Source organism: Podarcis vaucheri (genome assembly GCF_965113315.1).
Source record: "Podarcis vaucheri genome assembly, chromosome: 11".
In the NCBI taxonomy this organism is placed as follows: domain Eukaryota; kingdom Metazoa; phylum Chordata; class Lepidosauria; order Squamata; family Lacertidae; genus Podarcis; species Podarcis vaucheri.
This window is the reverse complement of record NC_138749.1, coordinates 30,131,189-30,149,206: the sequence shown is the minus strand read 5'-3', so window position 1 is coordinate 30,149,206 and position 18,018 is coordinate 30,131,189. Positions and strand designations below refer to the sequence as shown.

General features: G+C 42.9%; 1 protein-coding gene across 1 annotated transcript in view; it reads left to right on the top strand.

Moving 5' to 3' along the window:
• Window positions 1-628: 628 nt before the first annotated feature.
• ANKDD1B (ankyrin repeat and death domain containing 1B) overlaps window positions 629-18,018 on the top strand; it is a 33,655-nt gene continuing 16,265 nt past the window's right edge. Inside the window, exons 1-9 of the mRNA XM_082191954.1 lie at window positions 629-1,072; window positions 7,173-7,276; window positions 9,583-9,681; window positions 10,783-10,881; window positions 10,977-11,081; window positions 12,297-12,395; window positions 13,517-13,615; window positions 14,041-14,139; window positions 15,583-15,681. Coding sequence (XP_082048080.1) covers window positions 889-1,072; window positions 7,173-7,276; window positions 9,583-9,681; window positions 10,783-10,881; window positions 10,977-11,081; window positions 12,297-12,395; window positions 13,517-13,615; window positions 14,041-14,139; window positions 15,583-15,681 — 987 coding nt within the window. The 5' untranslated portion in view covers window positions 629-888. The remainder of the gene's footprint in view (window positions 1,073-7,172; window positions 7,277-9,582; window positions 9,682-10,782; window positions 10,882-10,976; window positions 11,082-12,296; window positions 12,396-13,516; window positions 13,616-14,040; window positions 14,140-15,582; window positions 15,682-18,018) is intronic.

Below are 18,018 nucleotides of genomic sequence, written 5' to 3'. Positions count from 1 at the left end.
ATTACACCCCAAGAGTGCCTCTGATTACTTCTCTCATTGCTTCAGCAAGCTTGGCTCCAAAGCAGCAGTCAGCCAGCTTCCCCAGTCTCTGCATGCAGCCTCCTCCAGTCAGAGCCTGTGGAGTTCTGGCCCCTCCCTTCTCCTCCTCCCAAAACCCTGCTTCAAAACCTGTTTTAAAAGGACACCTTTTTTCTTTGTTGACATCACACCTCGTTAACCCTAGCAACCTCGCAATTCTTTTGTGTCTGTACACTTCTTGTGGGCAGAGAAAGTCAGCACCTCCATGGCCAATTGTTCTTACTTGGCTCTCTTTGTGTTCTTAATGCCATCACTATCAGTGATCTCCTTGAACAGGAGAACTGGTCCAGCCTGTATTTTTCACTGCCCTGGCAAATACTAGCTAAATTCTACCTTTTACTAATCTTAGAATGTGGAGTCTGCGCCCCGCCCCAAATTCTTAACAATATTAAATATGCCACATTCCCCAATGCAAAACAAGCAGCTCGCCTTTGGTGGTCCTGAGCAAAAAATAAATGTTTTTAATTACATCTCTCAGGACTCTTTGTCCGACCAGAACTGATTCCTCCTGCCTTTGGGTTTCAGTGGATGCGCCTACCTCCCATTAGCATCTAGGTGTATGAATCTTGCCATTTTACAGTATTGTTTCAGTTTGCAACACTCGTGTCTCACTTCAAAGTCTGCCCATCCTCCGACCACCACTGGCTGCGGGCAGGCAATGTAAGGGCAGGAACAAACTTTCTACGAACCCGACCAGCTCTTAGTCACCCTCGTCACCTACTTCTCAGGTCCTCCTTTGTTTGCTAGCTCCTAGGACTGACGGTAGCCCATATTTCTTATCTAGTTGACGGAGAAAAGCACACACAGCTGATGCTTGTGGACAGGGAGTCGCCCCTCGAAAGCGACACACACTCGCCCAGCGCCATGGAGGAAAACTGGAACCGCGCAGTGAAAGGCCTGACTGATTTTATGGGCTTTCTGAACCGGAGTCCCAAAGAAGAAAGCAGCAGCCCCAAGGCGACGGCGGCAGCAGAGGCGGCGAACGCGGGGACCTGTGAGTGCTGCTGTTGTGTGGCGGGTGGCTCAGGAGGTGCCTCGCCGGGGAAGGGCGAGGGCGCAGCTCGGCCCCGCGCCGACAAGCCCCTGGCGTTATGATTATGACTGGCAGCCGGCCCCGCGAAAATGGCGGCCCTTCCCACCCCGCGGAAGGCGGGAAAAGGCAGACCAGAGGCGCAGACGGGCCCTTTGGTTCCTTGCGGTTTTTACGGGCGTCGAGGCGCCCTTGGCTGAGAAAGCGCGCTTCTTTTTGTCAGCAGCAGCTCGCGAGGGCTTGTTTTTAGACAAACAAAAAACCGTAATTTCTACTAAGCGCCAGGAGAGGATTAGTTTTATGTTGGTAAATTCTCTAAACAACTTACAACAGGCAGCAGCAATTCCTTCCGCGCCTGCATTGTGCGCTTTTACGCATCTACGTGGTTGAACGACATAAATCAATTCCAGCTGGAGCGGGAAGGAATGGTAGCTCCTCCCTCCTTCCCATTTCAGAAATTCCCTTCTGTAGGGTATAAAAAGCAGGAGTCGACTCCTGAAAAGTTTTCCAGTAACAGGGATCAGTCCTGGAACACCGGAAGAGCAGAGGAGAGGTCAGCATATTCTGGGATGCGTTCCCTCCACCACTTTTCCGCTGGAAATTGGTAATAATTCCGCTTTCATATAGTTCAAAGTGTTTCACTGACATTATTTCAGTAATATTTATAATAAGGCAGATAAATAGATATTGCAAGCAGCCGAAAAGCGGCTGACCACTTCTGATGTCCGCTGGTCACGCAGGAACAGAACTTTCACTAGATGGAGGCAGTTTGGCACAATCAAGAAGCCATTACATCATTTTCTACTGATAACCTAATTCATCTTTGGAAATTGCTAAATTATTTCCTGCAATGTTTCCCTTGTGGCAAGGAGTTCCACAGCTCACTTTTCCTTAAGCCAAATACAGGCGGAGATGGTTGTTTGGTTGTATATTTCCCCCTTTCAACACCTACTCTGGCCCTTTCCCCTCTGAGGAGGAAGACTTGGGTCTCCCTCCCCAAACTTCTCCATTTCTCAGCCATCTGTACTCAGCACTGGCATTAAGTCCAACCAAAAGGCGCTATGGCATAGCTAAGGGTCAGGGTAGGCAACTGAGGAGGCACTGGGCAGACTGTGGCACTGAGGCCCACATGAAAAGGGTTTGAAAAACACTGGGCTACGGTTTATCATTTTTCATAAAAAGTGAAAATGGAAACAGTGCACATATTATCTCAGCAAGAGGAACATGAATGTGGAATTACTTTTGAGAAAATTAATTTTTCAAGTTTTTAAAAAATGTATACCTTACCCTATCAGCTTAGAACATCCTACAGCAATGGGAGAGTATAATGCTCCAGTCCTGAAAGCCACGTTGAACTGAATGAGATTGACTTTGGAGTCAATGTGGATATTTTGTGCTGTAAATATCTAAAATACAAATTAACATCTCCTGTGGCAGTTATTATTACTGTGTGGTTACAGTTAGCTTCAATCACATTCCTTTCTATGCTTCATTAATTGTACAGTCCTTTGCATGTTTACTAGGGGTACTTCCATGCTGGTGTTTATTATGGGATGGGTGCTTGTCATGTATTCATTTTTTTCCAGCACCCCACATGGCATTGTAGACATAAAAACATTTCCCCTTTAATCCAGATTTCCTTTTTAACATGGAAAATCTGATAAGTTTTTTTTTTTTATTAAGTTGCCAACCTGTTGCCTATTTGTGTTATCTGAATGACCCATTTGCAGTATTAAGACGGGGTTCTGAATGCACCCTCTGTAGTCAGTGTCTTGTGGGGCTTATTCCTAGTTGTTAAGTAAGCATATTATTGTCCTGGAAGGCTATTTTTTATTTTTTTTTTAAGTTTCCAGCCAGAATACTTTCCTTCAAACTGCTTTGACTCCCTCTTAATCAACCCCAGTCCTCCCTGATATCTCCTATACCTCAATCAAATAATTTACACAATTCAGAGCAATACATTTTTTTTCTTACAAGGCTCCTTTAGGGCTGTATTCATTCATAGCATAGAGCTGGGTCCTTATTAGGACCATTAGTCCTACATTCTGCTTGATTCAGGAAACCCAGGATGCAGGAAACACTGATGTGGAATTTAGCCATTCCTCCAAAACAAATACATCCTCGTAAAGGTAAAGGTAAAGGTACTCCTGACCATTAGGTCCAGTTGTGGATGACTCTGGGGTTGCGGTGCTCATCTCTATAGGCCGAGGGAGCCAGCATTTGTCTGCAGACAGCTTCCGGGTCATGTGGCCAGCATGACTAAGCCGCTTCTGGCGAACCAGAGCAGCGCATGAAAATGCCATTTACCTTCCCACCTGAGCGGTACCTATTTATCTACTTGCACTTTGACGTGCTTTCGAACTGCTAGGTGGGCAGGAGCTGGGACTGAGCAACGGGAGCTCACCCCGTCATGGGGATTTGAACCGCCGATCTTCTGATCGGCAAGCCCTAGGCTCTGTGGTTTAGACCACAACCCAGGATGCAGGATCCAGGCATTAAGCCATTCCTCCAAAACAAATATATCCTCATAGTAGTAAGCAAATTATACTTTAAACTCTCGGCTTTTGGAATATTGCTTCTTCTTGTTGTTGTTGTTTAGTCGTTTAGTCATGTCCGACTCTTTGTGACCCAATGGACCAGAGCACGCCAGGCACTTCTGTCTTCTACTGCCTCCCGCAGTTTGGTCAGACTCATGTTTGTAGCTTCGAGAACACTGTCCAACCATCTCGTCCTCTGTCGTCCCCTTCTTCTTGTGCCCTCCATCTTTCCCAACATCAGGGTCTTTTCCAGGGAGTCTTCTCTTCTCATGAGGTGGCCAAAGTATTGGAGCCTCAGCTTCACGATCTGTCCTTCCAGTGAGCACTCAGGGCTGATTTCCTTAAGAATGGAGAGGTTTGATCTTCTTGCAGTCCATGGGACTCTCAAGAGTCTCCTCCAGCACCATAATTCAAAAGCATCTATTCTTTGGCGATCAGCCTTCTTGATGGTCCAGCTCTCACTTCCATACATCACTACTGGGAAAACCATGGTTTTAACTATACGGACCTTTGTTGGCAAGGTGATGTCTCTGCTTTTTAAGATGCTGTCTAGGTTTGCCATCGCCTTTCTCCCAAGGAGCAGGCATCTTTTAATTTCGTGGCTGCTGTCACCATCTGCAGTGATTATGGAGCCCAAGAAAGTAAAATCTCTCACTGCCTCTATTTCTTCCCCTTCTGTTTGCCAAGAGGTGATGGGCCCAGTGGCCATGATCTTTGTTTTTTTGATGTTGAGCTTCAAGACCATATTTTGCGCTCTCCTCTTTCACCCTCATTAAAAGTTTCTTTAATTCCTCCTCACTTTCTGCCATCAAGGTTGTGTCATCTGCATATCTGAGGTTGTTGATATTTCTTCCGGCGATCTTAATTCCGGCTTGGGATTCATCCAGCCCAGCCTTTCTCATGATGAATTCTGCATATAAGTTAAATAAGCAGGGAGACAATATACAGCCTTGCTGTACAGGAGCCAGTGTGGTGTAGTGGTTAAGAGCGGTAGTCACGTAATCTGGGAAACCGGGTTCGTGTCTCCGCTCCTCCACATGCAGCTGCTGGGTGACCTTGGGCCAGTCACACTTCTGTGAAGTCTCTCAGCCCCACTCACCTCACAGAGTGTTTGTTGTGGGGGAGGAAGGGAAAGGAGAATGTTAGCCGCTTTGAGACTCCTGAAGGGGAGTGAAAGGCGGGATATCAAATCCAAACTCTTCTTCTTCTTCTTTCCCAATTTTGAACCAATCAGTTGTTCCATATCCAGTTCTAACTGTAGCTTCTCAGCAGACAGATGAGGTGATCAGGCACTCCCATTTCTTTAAGAACTTGCCATAGTTTGCTGTGGTCGACACAGTCAAAGGCTTTTGCATAGTCAATGAAGCAGAAGTAGATGTCTTTCTGGAACTCTCTAGCTTTCTCCATAATCCAGCGCATGTTTGCAATTTGGTCTCTGGTTCCTCTGCCTCTTCTAAATCCAGCTTGCACTTCTGGGAGTTCTCGGTCCATATACTGCTTGAGCCTGCCTTGTAGAATTTTAAGCATAACCTTGCTAGCATGTGAAATGAGTGCAATTGTGCGGTAGTTGGAGCATTCTTTGGCACTGCCTTTCTTTGGGATTAGGATGTAGACTGATCTTCTCCAATCCTCTGGCCACTGCTGAGTTTTCCAAATTTGCTGGTATATTGAGTGTAGCACCTTAGCAGCATCATTTTTTAAAATTTTAAATAGTTCAGCTGGAATACCATCACTTCCACTGGCCTTGTTATTAGCAGTGCTTTCTAAGGCCCATTTGACTTCACTCTCCAGGATGTCTGGCTCAAGGTCAGCAACCACACTACCTGGGGTATACGAGGCATCCATTTTTTTCTGGTATAGTTCCTCTGTGTATTCTTGCCACCTCTTCTTGATGTCTTCAGCTTCTGTTAGGTCCTTTCCACTTTTGTCTTTTATTATGGTAATCTTTGTACGAAATTGCTTCTTAGGAGCACTTTTCTGTCCAAGCCAGAGTACTTATTTTTTATCTGCCTCTGCAGTAATGAAACCTCAAATATAAACAACTCCCATAGAATATTTTAAATTACCTACTTATTATTTTCTCTGGCTTATTTTTGTGAATAGGAGACCAGGCTGAAAGCAGGGAATGTAGGCCAAGGGGCACTATCAAATTCATCATGAAAGGGAGAATGCTGAAGTACCAGTCTGTCTGGTCTATTTGCCTTTCCCCTCCTTGACCAGAATCAAGCAAACACCCCTTTTTTCTTTTCTTTCATGTGTGTAATATCAATAGAATATGAAGTGATCTCTTGCACTCTCTGCATTAATGAAGTGCTTCAAATAAATGCAGTAAAGCAGAGCATTAAACTGAGGTCCTTGTAGAGTCACAGCCATTGTTTTCTTAACAATTTGGTTCTGGTTGCTATTAGTGAGGGTGGAAATGAATGTTTTTACAGGCTAGTAACAGAAGCACTGCTGTGCCAGTAGAACCCGCCTCTGTGGTTGCGGTTCAGCCTTAACTCTGTCTTGTTCTTTCTCTTATAGGAACATTTTTAAATAAAAGTGTATGTGCTATTTTGTTTTCTGTACTGTGGTCAGATTTAACAGGTCCACTCAAATATCTGGCTTTTAAAACCTCTTTTCTTTTGAATCTCCTTTTCACTTATTTATTACAAACTATTTATTATATACTAAATAATTGTTATATATTTAATTTTCACTGCATGAAATATACAAATATAACAGTGGTATGTGGCATGAGCACTAATAATAATAATAATAAATTTTATTTATATCCCGCCCTCCGCAGCCGAAGCTGGGCTCAGGGCAGCTAACAACAATAAAATAGTACAACATTCTAAAATCATTCATTATAAAATCAATTCAAATCAAATTGATAGCAACCATTGGGCTAGAGTTCTGTGAAGATTGCCAAAGGTGGGAGTCAGGCTGTGCCCTGACCAAAGGCCTGGTGGAACAGCTCTGTCTTGCAGGCCCTGCGGAAAGATGTCAAGTCCGGCAGGGCCCTAGTCTCTTGTGACAGAGCGTTCCACCAGATTGGAGCCACAGCCGAAAAAGCCCTGGCTCTAGTTGAGGCCAGCCCAACAGTAGCATGTTGGGTTAGTATCAGGGAGACCTGAGTTCAAATCACCACTACACCATTATGCTCACTAGATATCCTTGCATCAGTCATTCTTACTCACCTCACAGATTTATGATGAACATAATACGCTGTCTTATACCGAGTGAGACCATCAGTCCATCTGACTTGGTATTGCCAACACTGACTGGCAGCGCCCCAAGGTTTCAGGCAGGGGTTTCTCAATGCTGCTCCTGGAGAAGATGGGGATTGAACCCAGGAACTTTTGTGTTCAAGCCAAATATTTTTCCACTGAGCTATGGCCCTTCCCATTACAAAATGGGAAGAAGGAAAGAAGGACCACTGTCCACCACTCTGTAGAAAGGTGGGATAAAAACGTAGCACATAAATTTAACTTTGTGACCATTTCTTTTAATATTTCAAAAGTCCCGTGCTTTTTGTTTTGCAGTGCTACCAGACGAAGAAGAATTTCAGCATGCTGCTAAAACTAATAATCTGGACACGATGGAAAGACTGTTTAAGAAAAGAATTAATATTAATGCTGTAAATAGTGTAAGTATAATACACATTACCATCTGAACAGGGAACCCCCGCAACGCCATCATTTCCAAAGCCTAAAATTACCTAACTGCAACACACTGCTCTTAAAGGGAATGTTTCAAATATGTGTTTTGGGATCACAAGCAGGAGAGTGCCATTGTCTGGTGTGAAAACAGAAAGTTGGACTAGATCGGCTTTTGCTTTGATCCAGGAGGGATAGTCTTATTTCCTTCAACAACTTTTATTTCAAGAGACTGCAAAAAGTGCATTGCCATGTTGACTACTAAGAATTCAGGCTGTACTCAAATTCATGCCAAATTCCATGGACCTCATTGATCAAAGCATTCTGCTTACTCTGTAAAAGTGATCCTGCCCAGTATATGCCACTTGGATATTCCTAAATGAGACATTAAATTTTATTGTTGCCCAGTTCACATGAGGGCTTCTTGGATTTCTGACATCTAGATAGACTAATTTAGACTCTTGATTATGCATCATGGGAGCCATGAAGTCCTGAGCCACCCCAGAGCCAGTTGCTTTGGCATGGATACATGGGCGTAGCCTGGGGGGGGAGCTGGCCCCCCCGATCAAGTTAAACAATAGAAACACTTAACTAAGTGACCAATCACGTCGGTTCTGCCACCCCAACAAAAGTTCTGCCCCCCCCCAGCAAAGTCCTTCTCCCCCTAACAAAAATCCTGGCTATGCCCATACATGGATGTCAAAGTCCTCCAGACCCAGCAGTCTGGGAGTCCTCAGACCACCTCTGAGACCAGCTCTGTCAACTCAGGCCGGGAAACCTCTGACCAGTGAGGCAGGTGGTAAACCAGCAGAATCCCTAATCTGTCCTGATTCCCCAATGCCAGAAACATGCACATTTTTCTTCAGAGTGACATTCTAGTGTTAAAAGTGGGAGGGTTAATCTTTGTCATCTTGAGTATCCTCAGTCTTGGGGGGGGGAACCTCCTAAGGGCAGGATCATAAATTAACTAAGAGTAAAGGTAAAGGGACCCCTGACCATTAGGTCCAGTCGTGGCCGACTCTGGGGTTGCGGCGCTCATCTCGCTTTAATGGCCGAGGGAGCCGGCGTACAGCTTCCGGGTCATGTGGCCAGCATGACTAAGCCGCTTCTGGCGAACCAGAGCAGCGCACGGAAACGCCGTTTACCTTCCCGCCGGAGTGGTACCTATTTATCTACTTGCACTTTGATGTGCTTTCAAACTGCTAGGTTGGCAGGAGCAGGGACCGAGCAATGGGAGCTCACCCTGTTGCGGGGATTTGAACCCGTCGACTTTCTGATCGGCAAGCCCTAGGCTCTGTAGTTTAACCCACAGCGCCACCCGCGTCCCACTAAGAGAGGTAAAAAAACAGGATAGGACACCTGAACCTTTAATACTCATGTACAACATGGAATTTGAGCAAGAATTTGAGCATCATCCTCAATGGTCTATTCCTATTTGTTTCTAATTTCTTTTTGCTTTTAATTTGTTTTTAACTTCTTCTGATTTTATTGTTTGGATTTGGATTTTTTATATTGTTGTAAACGGCTGTGATATTGTTGTATGATATTGAAAAGAAAGAGAGGAGGAGGAGGAGTTTGTTGCCCAAGCTGCACCAGCTGAAATTCCCTCTTCCACACAACTGTTAAAGGCGCTGGGTTATAAGAGCAGCTTGGGCTAAGAGCAATGTCATGAACACACAATGCAATGTCAACACTTACGCGGAAATGGTAACACAGCACTTAAGAACAGTTTGCTGGTACCTCTATTCTTATCTGGGCATCTGGCAGTGGAGCCTGTGAAAACAACATTATTTGCATATATTAATTAGCGTCCTTATGAACAAATATTTCACTTTTCCACAGACTGTTATCTACAAATATTTACCTGCTTGGCAGAGCCCATTGAGTTTATTGCACTTACCGTACTCTTTATATTTAAAGGTACAGTGGTACCTTGGGTTACAGACGCTTCAGGTTACAGACTCCGCTAACTCAGAAATAGTACCTTGGGTTAAGAGCTTTGCTTCAGGATGAGAACAGAAATCGCATGGCGGTGGCACAGTGGCAGCGGGAGGCCCCATTAGCTAAAGTGGTACCTCAGGTTAAGAACAGTTTCAGGTTAAGAACAGACCTCCAGAACTAATTAAGTTCTTAACCTGAGGTACCACTGTATCATCATTCACATATATTTGTTCACCAGTAGTAAAAGGAATTGAAATTTGGGATTGTCTAGATGCTGAACATTTTGCTTTTATTACTGATCAGAAGATTTAAAGCTCTTCAGTGTTATTCTGTCACTTTTATTTTCTTATTTTAGCTGAAGCGCACAGCACTCCATTTTGCTGTTGCAGGAAATCATGTGTCTGCAGTAGATTTTCTCCTCCATCACAAAGCCAGAGTTGATGTAGCAGATAAGGTATGCAAAAAAAAAAAAATGTTCTTTTTTATTGTTGACACAGACAAATAGGAATATTTTGTAGGAACACTGGCATTGATAGATCGTCTTTTTTTGCTCACAGTATTTGAAGGAGGAAAGAGTCATTTTTAAAAATGGAAACATATTGAAATGTTAATATGTTCCTCAGAAACATCTTCCTTAAAAATAAGAAATAAAAATAATTATTTAACTTTTTTGTTTCAGGTGTTCTGCATATATTTGCTACTTTAAACACATTCAAGCAAGAAAAAAAGAGCACAAAATGTCAAAGGTTGCTTTATATCAGGCAAAATCAAGAGCTGTCTCAGTTTTAAATGGAAAACCTAGATGGGCAGTGAAATTACCGTACTAGTTTTTAAAAAAGTGTCCCACTTACATTTACATTTTGAAAGTTGCTTTGCACATGATGTCAAATAACATAGGAGTTAGGTCTATGCGTACTAAGATTTTATTTATTTATTTATTTTTGAGAGAGAGAGAGAGAGAGAGAGAGAAAGAACAAGATGGATTTGACTTTTAACCTATAATGTCTTTAGAAGTAGCTATTTTTTAATAATAGTATTGGGAGAATTAGAAAAAATGTACTCATTGCTACATCATTGCTATTAGATACTTTTCTGTGGTTGAATTAAGTAAGCAGACTGTTGTTGGGATCAGTGAGTGCTTTTTAAGGGTAGCTCTACAAATAATATATGAACTTAAAAAATGGTTTGTGCAATAAAAATTGTTAAGTATTTGATTCAAATGTCACCTCACACATGAACTCCCTACATGGAGAGGCCTCCATCTCTTAGCCTGAGCTTCCTATGCCAAACAATGCTGACCTACTGAACAGCTTTATTGAAATGATTATGAAATACTTAAAAAGAGCTACATACACGCTGTCAAAAGAACCCACACACTGCTCCCAGCCTCACAGGTTTAAGTGGCGTTGTCCGAATTCTGTAGAATTTACAAGCTAATCCCCATTTATCATGTCCGTTAACTGTATAATGCTGCAAAGTATAAACTGAAAAGAGCAGTTTGGAATTGCATTTTGACTTAACTGCATTTTAATTGTTCTTTTTTTAAAATTTGGAGCATGGACTTACTGCAATTCATCTTGCTGCGTGGTCTGGAAATCTGGACATAATGCTGATGTTGATTAAAGCAGGCGCTGATCAAAAAGCTAAGAACAAGGTTTGTTAGTGGTGGGTATAAAACAGCATTAAGATTTTTTCACAACAGAAGAATGTTTTATTCCATTTTACTAATCTGTTCTGTCTTTTCCTTAGGAGGGAATGAATGTCCTGCACTTTGCAGCCCGGAACAATAATGTTAGAATAGTGGATTATTTTATCCAAGATCTTCACCTGATGGATCTTAATAAGCCTGATGAGGTACCATGCATATACTATACTATGGATTATTTGCTAGTGGATATTTCTGGATAGCATTAGTAAATTTTGTGAATATTTTTTTTTTAAAAAAATCTAGGATAACTATGTATATAGTCACAGTAAAATTTCCTTTGTGGCGCTTGTCACAGGGCTGCCTTCAGATGTCTTCTAAATGTTATGTAGTTCTTTATCTCCTTGGCATCTGAAGGGAGGGTGTTCCACAGGGAGGGTGCCACTACTGAGAAGGCCCTCTGCCTGGTTCCTTGTAACTTCGCTTCTTGGAGGACCTCAGTGTCCAGACTTAACAATGGGGGTGGAGACACGCCTTCAGGTATACTGGGCCAAGGCTGCTCATTTTATCCTTTTCTCCTAACATGATGACTTTGCCCATCTTCTTAAGTCTCTCTATGGGCACCGTATCATGTTCTATATCAATTATGGACTTCTGGTAATCAATCTCTTCCTTTGCCTCTTTGCCTATGGTGAGGTGGTGAATCTGTGGCCCTTTAGATGTTGTTTGAATACAACTCCCTCCATCCCTGACCATTGTCCATGGCAGGACTGTCTTAAGCATATGCGGTGCCAGGGTACAAAGATCCACCCGGTGCCGCCCCCCCTGGTTGCCCAGTCCCAGGCACACAGGAGGGCGGAGCTGGCCGGCTGCCTCAGCGTCTCACTGGCTCGGTCACCCCCAAACTCGCGGTGCAGAGCTGCCTGCAGCAGAAGAGCCCGCCGTGGCGCTCTGACCAACGGGCAGGCTCTTCCCTGGACTCAACTCTCGGGCCCCAGACTCTTGGCCTGGCGCCCCTGAGAGCTCAGCACCCGGGTGCCCCACACCCCTAGTGCCTATGGGTAAGACGGCCCTGGTCCATGGTGACTGGGGCTGATCAAAGGTGAGAACCAACAATATCTGGAGGATCACAGGTTCCCAACTCAATATAGGTTTTCTACATCATTTATACATCATGTTGCCTCATCATATCTATCCATGGTAGTAGTTGCCCAGTTTCTCCTCTGTTGTTTCTGGTACTGACAAGTTTTGGAGCGGTGGAGCTAGGACCCAAGTATTTAGCAGTTATGTATCATTAATTGTATAGGTGTTTGCAGCCACATATATAGGTGTGTGCGTTTGTAAGGGCACTGTAATACTTAACAAAATTTCTACAAGAACTTTTTACTTCCAAACTGACACCTTAATTATTTACTGTTTCCTAGAAAGGTAGGAAGCCATTCCTTGTCGGAGCTGAAATGGGCCATGTAGAAATGACCAACGAGTTGATTTCCCTTAACTTATCCACCTCAGAAAAGGACAATGTAAGTTTATCACAAGAATTCCAATAAATACTTATTGCCTTTGTGTATTTTGCAATGTGTGGCATTTCCAACTAAAAGCTGTAATTTCTTACCCATGTTAAATGTTGTATTAAAACACAGTGAGTTCTGGCAGTTAAGAGGGGGAAAGGATAGATTGAACAGTGCTTAATTTCATTTTACCATTTAATATACCATGCTGCTACATTTATCCATCTGTTTAGAATATTTGTATGCCACTGTTCCTTTTTACAATTTTCACACCAAACTTAAGTTTATTAGTAGCCACGCTTATGTGAAAAAACATTGTATCTGTATCAACTTAGTTCTAAATTATCTTGCTCAGAATTAGTGCTCCGTTTTGATAAGCACTGAACCAATTAATGTTATGTAAAAGGCTCTACTTGGTGAAATATACTGAATTAACATGATTAGTATTTTGTATATTATAGTACACAAAACTAATGTTGGTTAAAATATGTGTTTTTACCCTTTTTCCAACTTTGGTAGGGCAGGGGAAAAACCTATGGTAGATTGGCATCCACTGGTAGATTTCCAGCTGATTTGCAGTACAACAGCAGGGGTTTCTAACTTCCAATTGTTTAACAAGAGCAACAGCAAAACAACAATTACTATATAAATTGGACTGCTGAAATGAATAAAGCTAATCAGGAGTGGACTCTTGTGTGAAAGCGCAGTTCACTTCTAATTCTGAAAACAAATTCCTATCCTTGGAATATGGAACACCATGTTCTGTAACTCAAACAGTATTTTCCCCCCACCTGGATTCTTTTTATATATAAAAGAAAATATATCTAACTAGCTTGGATTCTGCCTACCCCTGTCAGCTAGGGCATTTGATTCTTGCATCACACCCTTCCATGATCCCTAAATCTTTCCATTCCATTAGAGACACAGGAATAGATAAAAGGGGGGTGGGAAAATTGAGATTAACTTTTATAACCTGCACTCAAAATGCTGTGTTCTATTCCAGATTGCATAGTGCCCATATAGACTTGTGAGCAGTGCTCTAGAGTTTCTATTTACTCCAAGGGTATCTGCTTTAAGTGGTGATAATGAATATTATATGTGTATAATTTATTTCTGTATGTGTTATTTTACAGGAAGGAAACACTGCATTGCACCTGGCTGCTAAAAATGGTCACAATGAGGTGGTAGAAGTTCTTCTTCAAGAGTGGAAAGAAATAAATGAGTTAAATGAGGTAAACATAAAGATGTAAAAACAAAGCACGTGACCACAATTTGCAAGATTTGTTCATATATCTATACACACATTGGTGTCAACCTATAATATCTTTCATGTATGTTCATGGAAGTATCACTTTGGGAATCTTACCTGGAGATGGGTTTTGCGCCGCAGAGGTTTTTACCTAAAAAATAATAGCCTTATTTTCCTTACTTGGAGAAATTTGCCTGGAGGCCAGGTGAACACCACTGCCCACCATTTCATCTGCTTCTGGTGTCTAATTTGGTTTTAATCTGGGCAATGAGCATGGTGCCATTTGCAAAGGAACCGGAGGAAACCATTGTGGCTCAAATCAAGCATTTTCCCCTCAGCCATGTCTGAGATTGAACCATTGTTTTGTTTATAATACAAGTGCAAACCTTTTGTATTGTTTCGTTATAGAATGGTGAAACCCCATTTTACCTAGCTGTGGAAGGAGGCCATGAAGGGTGTGCCGATCTGTTATTGGAAGCCGGAAGTGACATCAATATTTCCAACAAAGTATGTTGATATTCTTAGACTCCTATCCTATATCATCAATCTTAGAGTAAGGTAAAAGTAAAGGGACCCCTGACCATTGGGTCCAGTCATGACCCACTCTGGGGTTGCGGCGCTCATCTCGCTTTATTGGCTGAGGGAGCCGGCGTACAACTTCCGGGTCATGTGGCCAGCATGACTAAGCCGCTTCTGGCGAACCAGAGCAGCGCACGGAAACGCTGTTTACCTTCCCGCCGGAGCGGTGCCTACAGTGGTACCTCGCAAGACGAATGCCTCGCAAGATGAAAAACGCGCAAGGCGAAAGAGTTTTCCGTTTTTTGAGTCGTTCTGCAAGACGAATTTCCCTATGGGCTTGCTTCGCAAGACGAAACGTCTTGCGAGTTCTTGCGAGTTTGTTTCCTTTTTCTTAAAGCCGCTAAGCCGTTAATAGCCGCTAAGCCGTTAATAGCCGCTAAGCCGCTAATAGCCGTGCTTCGCAAGACGAAAAAACCGCAAGACGAAGAGACTCGCGGAACGGATTAATTTCGTCTTGCGAGACACCACTGTATTTATCAACTTGCACTTTGATGTGCTTTTGAACTGCTAGGTTGGCAGGAGCAGGGACCGAGCAATGGGAGCTCACCCCGTTGCGGGGATTCAAATCGCCAACCTTCTGATCGGCAAGTCCTAGGCTCTGTGGTTTAACCCACAGCACCATCCGCATCCCTTAATCTTAGAGTACCGTATTTTTTGCTCGATAACACACACCTGACCATAACACGCATGTAGTTTTTAGAGGAGAAAAACAAGAAAAAAAAATATTCTACACGAAACAGTGGATGTATGATTTTTGTGGTTCATGCTGTGGCCACAGACACGTGATCTGATGGTGAGTTTGGGGTAGCCCAATGCAAAAATCCTCAGGATCCATGTGGATCCATGTTTGTAACCACGTTTTTGCACCACTGCGGCCCCAGGCAACAGTGGGTGCGTGATTTTTTGGTGCAAACTGTAGCCATGGACATGCTATGTGATCTGATGGTGAATTTGGGGTGACCCAGTGCAAAAATCCTGAGGACCCATGTGGATCTGTGCTTTGTAACCATGTTTTAAGTGGGGAGGGAAGGAAAAGCACTCAAGGAGGGCTCCCCGTGCTTCGGGCGGGTGTGCGCAAGGCTTGGGGCGGCAGCCACGGCTGGGGGGGAAAATAATTTTTTTTATTCATTCCCCCCCAAAAAACCCCCGAGGTGCATCCTATGGGCCGGTGCGCCCTATAGGGCGAAAAATACAGTACTTCCTCTGCCATTGGAGGTAGAGCTTTGTGGATTGTAGCCAGAGAACATGTTCTCTGAATGGTGGCAAACTGGTTTCCTTAATAATTTCACCTGCTTCTTGAAATATCTTCAAAGAACATTATTTTTTAAATTACTTTGAAATAGAAACTTCTCTCCATTGTCTTTTCTTTAGCACAATACCAGTGCATTGCAAATAGCAACCCAGAATGGACATACAGCTTTGGTCACATTTCTTATCAATAAAAATATAGATCTGGGAGTGCATTCTCAGGTGAGTACTTTTTAAAAAATCAGGTTATGCCCTTTATTTTGCAGTCATATTTTGATATTTATTGACAAGATTCTCTGAAAGTAGTAGTAGCTAACGATGTCTAAACCAGCATACAAAACAAGGAGAGCCCATAGCCAGTATAGATAAAGTCTAGTGCATGTTAAAGAGTTGCAAGCTTGCTTTGGCACAAACTTCTCTGTGTTAGAAGTCTACTTCATCCAATGATTAAGTGTTATCTGAGCTACAGGATATTCTGAGTTAACCCTAACTTTATCTACATGTGTGGTAAAGGTAAAGGTAAAGGTAAAGGGACCCCTGACCATTAGGTCCAGCCGTGATCGACTCTGGGGTTGTGCGCTCATCTCACTTTATTGGCCAAGGGAGCCGGCGTACAGCTTCCGGGCCATGTGGCCAGCATGGCTAAGCCGCTTCTGGCGAATCAGAGCAGCGCACGGAAACGCCGTTTACCTTCCTGCCGGAGTGGTACAAGGTCATGAAATGAAATGCAGAAAGTTCAGGCAGTGATGATTACGTTATTGAAGGTAGGTCATTGACAAAGGAGTTGCTGCTGATAATACAGACATCCTTACATTGGTAAGCTGACTAACACGGATAGGGCTGGTTTGCAAATAATGCTGAAGCATGGCTTATTAAACCACAGCTTGGCATTATGTGGGAGCCAAGCCCAGATGTTTAACTATGGTTAAAGGTTAAGTGCCCTTTTACAGTTGGATCCCAGATTGCAGGGGACCTTCCAGATAACAAAGGATATTGTGGGCACATATAGCAGCAACATCCAAGGCTAATCCAGTTCCTAAATCCAGACAAGCAGTTGTTCTAACAGGAGCGGGGCAGGTCACCAGAGAAGAGCAGTGCAGGTCACCAGAGAAGAGCGGTGCAGGTCACCAGAGGCTTGGACACAGTGCTAGTAGCAGCTCTCTCAGCCTTACATCAAATCTTCCATAGCTTCCAGACTGCCATCCCACACACCCCAGCTGCAACTTCTTAGAGGTTTCTGCAGAGAGTGTCCTTGCGAGGATGGCCCTACTCCTGATTAGTCCTTTACTCACAAGGAGTCCTCTTCTGCAACAAAGCACTCATCCTGACTGGTCTCGTTTGGGGCTCAGGGGTCGTTTTGCCTCTGCTTCAGATGTTGAGCTGTCTTTCTGCAGGGAGGGATCCCTGTCAGCCCCTCCCCCCCCACAGTTCTAGATCCTCCATACCTGTTATTCTGGGCTGTTCTTGGGGCTCCAGATCATTTACAGCCAAATCCTATATAAACTAAAGTTTATAAACTTTAGTTAATTTTAACCATAGCTTAGCATTTTGTGCCAATCTGGTTAAGGAACTGTCATTGCCCCAAAGCTACAAAGCCATGGAAAATTTAAAGGCATGACTGTTCTTGCTAGTGATTTTAACTATTTTGTGACTTAATACACCAAGGTTTAACTGCACATCTGCCAGATACATCAGCCTTAAATATTTGGTTTATTAACTACAGTTAATGTCAACTGTGCCTTAGGGTTAGGTGCAAACTAGGCCATAATGTGATAAGTCACAGTTGACAGCATCAAGGCTGTTGATGAATTGTACTTCAATGGTTTCAAACTGCAGTCTCCCTTTGAAATTTATCTTTTCTCCTGAAAATTGTATAAATAATGAGAACTAGCCAATTAAAGTTAAAACGTCTTAAGCTTTGTTGGTTTCAGTGGGAATGAGTTTAGCATGTGTCAGACTCTTTCATGGAAATCAGTGAAAATTAAATGTGTCAGGATTGTGTCTAATAGCATCGACATTTTTTTTTAAAAAAATCAGAACACATACATTTCCAAATGAAATACCTACGCAGAGCTTCCTGCAGGAGAGTGATACTGTTATGCAAAGGACCGTATGTTGCTGTCCTGTTGTTACAGCCAGTTGTATATGTACGATCAACACGTTTATTATCAACGAAAGAGAAATAAGTTTGTATTCCAACACATTTGGAGCTGAGATTATATACAAAGTCACCAGCATTAGATTCAACTTTCATAGAGTTCTTGTGGTTAAACACTTACTTCTTGCTGGTATCATCTGAGAAACATATTTTGTTTGCTATTAAAAGCTTTTTGTCACATTTTAAAATCTTGGCTAGCCCTGATGTACAATTTTATTTACTTAATTTCTCACCAGCTGTTAATGGTAGATAAAATTCATCCAGGTTTCATTCCTAGAGGGAATATGTTGAGACTGAATCTAAAATTGTTGCACGGTATGTATCACTAGCATGAAAACATATTTTTATTAAATTGAGGAAAGGCTCAGGAGTGTGTTAAAACATGGAGACTTTAGTGAAAA